This window comes from Otolemur garnettii, unplaced genomic scaffold (assembly GCF_000181295.1).
Source record: "Otolemur garnettii isolate 467f Iridium unplaced genomic scaffold, OtoGar3 scaffold00129, whole genome shotgun sequence".
In the NCBI taxonomy this organism is placed as follows: domain Eukaryota; kingdom Metazoa; phylum Chordata; class Mammalia; order Primates; family Galagidae; genus Otolemur; species Otolemur garnettii.
Genome location: NW_003852524.1, coordinates 199,746 through 207,497, shown reverse-complemented (window position 1 = coordinate 207,497; position 7,752 = coordinate 199,746). Strand labels below are relative to the sequence as shown.

Here is a 7,752-nt window from a genome sequence, read left to right as displayed (position 1 = left end):
ACCCGCCAGCTCTGGTATATGTGGCTGGCACCTTAGCCACTTGAGCTACAGGAGCTGAGTCACAAACTGCATTTTAAATGCTTCTTATATAAAACTGTGACCATAAAACAGCATTAATCAGACAACTATTTTATAAGATGCTATCAAGATGTGATTTTTATTACATAAAAAATGTTGAAAAATAATTTGAATCAAAATAATTTTTCTGGCAAAAATATCTTGGCAATAAGACATCTTGCAAATTTTTTAAATTATGTGCTTTTCAAAACAAAGACAAAAAACAAATTAAGAAAATGACTTTAAATTTATTTTTTGGGTTTTTTTTGCAGTTTTGGCCAGGTTGGGTTTGAACCCACCACCTCCAGTGTATGAGGCTGGTGCCCAACTCACTGAGCCACAGGTGCTGCCCAAATTTATACAGTTTTAATTATTGTCTGGCTGTCACCAATGGGTATCTTTACTACCCCAAGTCACACAGGCAACTTCACCTCAAACTAAAAAAGAGCTATACTTATGTTCAGCCTAAATTAAACACTAATATAGCACCCCAAACATACATACTGGGAGTAAACTTTTTCTTAAATTAATGTTAAGTTCTAGCGCTGAATTATAATATATTGACATGCTTTTCTAAAATAAGCAAATGAGATGACATTTAAAGGTCCCCTTTATTCCATGTTTTCAATGTGAACTCATCAACTGTATAAAATAACAACATGCATTCATCACCATATCTCTGATATATGCTTAACTCAAGTTTATACTTTTACATCTCTAACTCTACAAATTGCTTGAGGATTTTCATTATATCTGAAAATGAACCCAATATAATCAAGTAATTTTAAAATCCAATCATTTTATCACTTACTCAAGGTTGAACTTTACAAAAAACCATGCCTATTACCTAAGATTCACTTTAATGTAATAATTAATGTAATGTATTAACTAATAATATATATTTAATCATTAATAATTATCTTAATTATAATGTAATAATTTAAGAATGTTCAAAACAATTAAGTTGCCTGTTTTTCTAAAAGATCAAACTCAATATTCCCAAATCTGTACCTAGGCACACCCACCAAGGCACTGTAGCAACTCACAGGGTTCCAAGAGATGTTTTAAATTTTCAAGAAAAATACAGTGTAAGTGTCAAATACCTTATGAACTAATACTACTACTAAGTTACATGGGACACAGTTACACTGTGAAAAATATTGTGATATATCAATGGAAAAAGTGTGAAAACCTTTGCAATACTGAATTGTAAAGTAAGTTTTAAAAGTAACTTCCTTTTCTTTTGAAATGGTGAAGAGCATGTTTCATGTTAACCTGAGATGGATTTGTCAACCTCTGTACTACAATTAACAAGTAATTTAACAACCTAAAAAGGAGGAAAAAACACTTCTTAACACAATTTTTTTTTTGTGGGGGTAGACAGAGTCTCACTATTTCGTCCTTGGTAGAGTGATATGGCGTCATAGCTCACAGCAACTGCACACTCCTGGGCTTAAGCGATTCTCTTGCCTCAGCCTCCCAACTAGCTGGGACTATAGGTGCCCATCACAATGCCCGGCTGTTTTTGTTGCAGTTGTCATTGTTGTTTTAGCTGGCCTAGGCCGGGTTCGAACTCACCAACCTTGGTGTACGTGGCTGGTGCCATAATCACTGTGCTACAGGCACCAAGCCTTCTTAACACAAATTAACTTTTAAAATAATATTATGATATTTATAGTACAGTAATAAGATTTTAAAAAATGAAAATATACCCTACCTCTTTGCCTAAAGGACCAAATTATTCTCCCTCTTTGTTCAGTTTTTTTTTTTAGTAAGTCTTTACCAATTGGTTGATCTGATCATTAGCAAGTGACCCATATTTCTCCAATACATCGCACTTTAAACTGGTTTTCAAGACAAGTGCGGTGGCTTAAGCCTTTAATCCCAGCACTTAGGAGGCTGAGGTGGGTGGATTTCCTGAGTTCACGAGTTCAAGACCAGCCTGAGCAAGAGAAAGACCCCAGTCTCTAAAAAATAGCTGAGTAATGTGGCAGGCGCCTGTAGTCCCAGCTACCTGGAAGGCTGAGGCAAGAGAATCACTTAAATAGAAGAGTTTGAGGTTGCTTTGAGCTAAGATGCCATGGCACTCTACCAAGAGTGACAAAGTTGAACTCTGTCTAATAAAATAATAATAATAAAATAAATAAAAATGAACTGATTTCCATCTAGGGTACCACTCTCATCTCAATAAGATAAAAATTAACTGTACTTCCTTTATTATGAAAGTCACAAAGTCCTTAAGTCAAAGGGACCTTATAAGAAGCTGGTCTGTAAAAAGAAGAAAGAAAACACAATTTCTAGAAAACAGAAAGCACTGAATCTGAGAGGGAAAGACAGAGAGACAGAAGAAACTGACCTCCAGACCAACCTGTTTCCAGCATTCATGACCTCACGCTCGTCTACTTGGATAGCTTTCCTCATATGTAAAACGTAAGAACTACAGTAAAATTTGGATCTGTTTCAAAGCATCACTTAAAATCAAGTCAGAAATAGATTCCCAAGGCTACCCTGGATATTCTATTCTAACTCAGTAAATTGGGTTTGAAGATCACAATATGTGCACAACCAGATTTGAGAACTGTGACAAGATACTTTAAGTTGACTCATTCAAGACCCACTCAATGTTAACCCTTTTTCTTTCTTGCCTCCTCAACTACGGAGGCTAGCAGGCTAAATATTCATTTTCTAGCCTTCTCTAAAGCTAGGAACAATCTTTTAAAACAGCTATGGCCAATGATACATAAAATGAAGTCTATCCCCACTGCCACCATTCTATCTCCATCCCCTTTCCTCTCCCTTCTTTCTGCTTATAACTCTGATTCATGCCTATAAACATAGAGGTATATATTGTTTCTATAAACTAACATACTAAGAATGGCAGAGAGGCAAGAGAAAGGATAACAAAAACATATGGATTGGCAGTGACCATAGCTCAGTGGGTAGGGTGCTGGCCACATGCACCGAGGCTGGCAGGTTCGAACCCAGCCCAGGCCGGCTAAATTAACAATGACAACTGCAACAACAACCAAAAAAGCTGGGTGTTGTGGCGGGCACCTGTAATCCCAGCTACTTGGGAGGATGAGGCAAGAGAACTGCATAAGCCCCAAAAGTTTGAGGTTGCTGTGAGCTGTGACACTGCAGCACTCTATCCAGGGTGATAGCTTAAGATACTATCTCAAAAAAAAAATATGGATCCATTGCATCCACCTAAACTTCCTATTGTATGAGAAAAATACTTGAACTTCTTGTTGGTTGCAGCTTAAAGTGTTTCTAGGGCAGCGCCTGTGGCTCAGTGAGTAGGGCAATGGCCCCATATACTGAGGGTGGTGGGTTCAAACCCGGCCCCAGCCAAACAGCAACAAAAAAATAGCTGGGCGTTGTGGCGGGCGCCTGAGGCAAGGGAATCAACTAAGCCCAAGAGCTGGAGGTTGCTGTGAGCTGTGATGCCACTACACTTTACCGAGAGTGACAAAGTAAGACTCTTGTCTCTTAAAAAAATAGTTTCTAAATGACATGGCAACAAAAGAGTACATGATCAGGGGGTGCCTGTGGCTCAGTGAGTAGGGCGCCAGCCCCATATATGAGGGTGGTGGGTTCAAACCCAGCCCTGGCCAAACTGCAACAAAAAATAGCCAGGGCGTTCTAGTGGGCACCTGTAGTCCCAGCTACTTGGAAGACTAAGGCAAGAGAATCGCCTAAGCCCAGGAGTTTGAGGTTGCTGTGAGCTGTGTGATGCCACGGCACTCTACCAAGGGTGACAAAGTCTCTACAAAAAAAAAAAAAAAAAGAGTACAAGATCACCAATGTACAGTTCCATTCTAATTTTAAATACAGTTTAACAGGGCTGGAACCCGTAGCACAGTGGTTACGGCACCAGCCACTGACACCAAAATTGGTGAGTTTGAACCCAGCCCAGGCCAGCTAACCAATAATGACAATTGCTACAAAAAATGGATCCAGAATCCAGTGGGAGCGGGCCAGAGCAACCTCCAACAAGTACCTTGATCAGAAGAAGGGGGCCATGGCCACATGGGGTGAAGATCAAACCTCGAAGCCTAGAGGCACAGCAGGGATTGGAAGCCCCACATAGTCCCTAAGGAACCACCTAGCTGCCAATGGCCAAGTGGCCATCTTGGGCACAGCCCTCCACGTGGCAGGGAAAGAAGGGCTCCTAGGAGTAAGGGAAGGGGCCACCTACACAGAGTAGGCAGCTGCAATCTACTGTTTACCACAGGAGTTAGCCTGCCCCAGAGGCATCTACCCTAGTCAAGAACTAGCCACTTTTTTTTTTTCTTTTTTTTGAGACAGAATCTCAAACTGTCATCTTGGGTAGAGTGCCATGGCATTATAGCTCACAGCAACCTCCAACTCAGGCTCAAGCAATCGTCTTGCTTCAGTTTTTCTATTTTTTAGTGGAGATGGGGTTTTGCTTTTGCTCAGGCTGGTCTCAAACTTGTGACTTCAAGCAATCCATTATACATTATATGTGGCAAAACACAGCCCATAATCTTTAAACTAATAAATGTAATTATATTTTGATTTAGGAAGGTCAGAAAGCTAATTAATCATCATTCTCCATGTATCTTCCTTCCACTTCCCCATCTTCCTTTTTTTTTCTTTTGAGACAGAGTTTCATTTTGTCACCCTCCGTAAAGTGTTGTGGTATCATAACTCACAGCAACCTCAAACACTTGGGCTCAAGTGATTCTCTTGCCTCAGTCTCCTGAGTAGCTGGGACCACAGGCATCCGCCACAACGCCTGGCTATTTTCAGACAGGGTCTCACTCTTGCTCAGGCTAGTCTCAAACCTGTGAGCTCAGGGCAATCCACCCGCCTCAGCCTCCCAGAGTGCTAGGATTACAGGTGTGAGCCACCGCGCCCAGCCTTCCCCATCTTTCTTTTAGCCTACCTTACCAATGTGAGAATGAGAAAACAGCATCTATGTGTAGGAAACATACATTCTGTGAAAGTCACTAACGATCTATCATAGGGAAGCCCATCATCTTCTCTATACAGAGTGGGGTTCTGGTTAGAAAAATAACTGTCCCAAGGTTGAACTATTTAATAGCATAAAAGAGTAAATAGGCTCGCGCCTATGACTCAAGTGGCTAAGGCACCAGCCACGTACACCCAAGGTGGCGGGTTCGAATCCAGCCTGGGCCCGCCAAACAACAATGATGACTGCAGCCAAAAAATAGCCGGGCGTTGTGGCGGGCACCTATGGTCCCAGCTACTTGGGAGGCTGAGACAGGAGACTCGCTTGAGCCCAGGAGTTGGAGGTTGCTGTGAGCTGAAATGCCATGGCACTCTACCCAGGGGGACAGCTTGAGGCTCCTATCTCAAAAAAAAAAAAAAAAAAAAAAATAGTAGTCAACAATGCACGTCCTTGCATCAAACCCTTCCATTTTGCTCTATACCTAATTCATACTAAAGACAACTATTACAGATGCATAAAATACATGATTAAATATTCACTGAGATCCCAATCGTAACAAAGAACCAGGCTAGACAAAGCAGGTATGTAGGTAGCTAGTTGGGAATGGGTGAGGAGAAAGGGCTCAGGAGACATACAAAATATCACCACAGAATAAAGCGAATACATTACAAAAGTAGCTAATATTTTATTTTCTCTTAGGCAATATCATCTTTAACCTTCATGTAAATAATAACCTGATTAGAAATACACTAATTTTCAAGCATGTTTTAGTTAACTTTTCCTTCAACTTACCAGTATTTGTTGGAGTGTTGCTGGTTGTGGCCAGAGATCCTGTGTGGTTTCGGATAAGATTGTCTTGGGCTGATGAGGGAAGGCCTGGAGCTGACCATGACAAAGTATTGTATCCTGAAAGGCTCTGCTGCTGGTGGTATTGTTGTGATGGTGGAGGTGGAAGTGGTGATGGATGGCTGATAGCTGTATTTTGACCAGAGAATGAATTATCTGTAACTGGCCTGACAGGCGGAGTACTCTGTGAGGTAAACATTTGCCCATATGGGTCACCAGCAGGCAGAGACGGATATGAAACACTAGGGTATACAGCATTAGAAACAGTTGACATAGCATAATGACCACAAGTGGAGGGAAATCCCTGAGAAGCAACAGAAGAGTTGGCAGAGTACAAGGCTGAACTATTATAGTGATTCACAAAAGAGGAGTAAGGTGGGGAGGCACTCGTATGCAAATGAGATGCTGACGATGCAGCAGCACCCCGGAAAGATCCTGGTGTGGAGCCCACAACAGCAGGAGGACCCCTGCTATACATCTGCTGTGCTCCTGGTTGTTGGTTTACCGTGCTGGGAGTCACCACATTTTGTGTTGATCCTGTATAGAGACCAGAGTAGTAATCATCACGCTGGGTATCCAATGGTAATGAGGTCATTTTCCCAGGTCCTTGAGAATAATGTCCTGAGGGAGCAATATAGTTCTGATGATACAATCCATACCCAGATGGAACTTGCATTTGATTCTGTGCTGGACCTGTAAAAGAAAACAAGCACTTATAGGGATGGGCAAAGGAGTAACCAATTAAACATAGTTCCATCTTAATGGTGACCCAGTTAATTTCCTTCTCCATAATTTCAACTCATACCAGAAGATAATACTGTTACAAACCCACTGTGGTAGTGAGCCTCCGAGATGGCCCCCATGATCCCTATTCCTGTTATTCACACCCTTATGTATTCCCCCCTCACAATGTACAAGGCATGGTCTGTGTGACCAACCATATACAGCAGATATACCACTTCCAAGATTAATCCAGTCTTGGGCTCTAGCTGTCCTTCCCTCAGAATGCTCTGTCTGAAAGAAACAGGCTGCCAAGCTATGAACAGTCCACAGAGAAGCCCATGCAGTAAGGAACTGAATTTTCTGGATGACATCCAAAGAGAAACTGAGGCCTCCTAACACCCACATCAGTGAGCTTACCAGCAGATCCTTCAAATTCAGTAAAGTCTTGAAATAACTATACCCAACTAATGGCTTACTTCCAACTCGTGAGAGACCCTGAGCCAGAACTACCAGCTTGGCTACTCCCAAGTTTATGTCCCTCAGAAAAGAGATAATATGTATTATTTTAAGTTGCTAAATTTTAGAGTATGTTGTTATGCAGCAAAGGCTTGAGCCACTGTGCCGGCCTAGTTATAATTTTTTTTTCTAAGAAAAATTTGCATAGGCTTGGTGCCCATAGCACAGTGGTTATGGTGCTGGCCACATGCACCAAGGTTGGCAGGTTTGAACCTGGCCCAGGCCAGCTAAACAACATGATAACTGCAACAAAAAAACAGCCAGGCATTGTGGTGAGCACCTGTAATCCTAGCTACCGTACTTGGGAGGCTGAGGCAAGAGAACAGCTTAAGCCCAAAAGTTTGAGGTTGCTGTGAGCAATAACACCATGGCACTCGACTGAGGGTGACAAAGTGAGACTCTGTCAGGCCTGTAACAGTTCAGTGAGTAGGGCACCGGCCCCATATAATGAGGGTGGTGGATTCAAATTTGACCCTGGCTGAACTGCAACCAAAAAACAGCCAGGCATTGTGGCAGACGCCTATAGTCCCAGCTACTCAGGAGGCTGAGGCAAGAGAATCACTTAAGTCCAGGAGTTGGAGGTTGCCATGAACTGAGTGACGCCACGGCACTTTACCAAGGGTGATATTTTGTAGAGATTCGGTCTCTACAAAAAAAAAAAAAAAAAAAAAAAA

At 41.9% G+C, this 7,752-nt stretch overlaps 1 protein-coding gene across 2 annotated transcripts in view; it reads right to left on the bottom strand.

The window, feature by feature from the left end:
* Positions 1-6,530, bottom strand: part of SEC24B (SEC24 homolog B, COPII coat complex component) — an 80,521-nt gene extending 73,991 nt beyond the window's left edge. For both annotated transcript variants that reach the window (XM_023518189.1, XM_023518190.1), the window contains exon 1: positions 5,786-6,530. In XM_023518189.1, coding sequence (XP_023373957.1) covers positions 5,786-6,515 — 730 coding nt within the window. In that variant the 5' untranslated portion in view covers positions 6,516-6,530. The remainder of the gene's footprint in view (positions 1-5,785) is intronic.
* Positions 6,531-7,752: the final 1,222 nt, after the last annotated feature.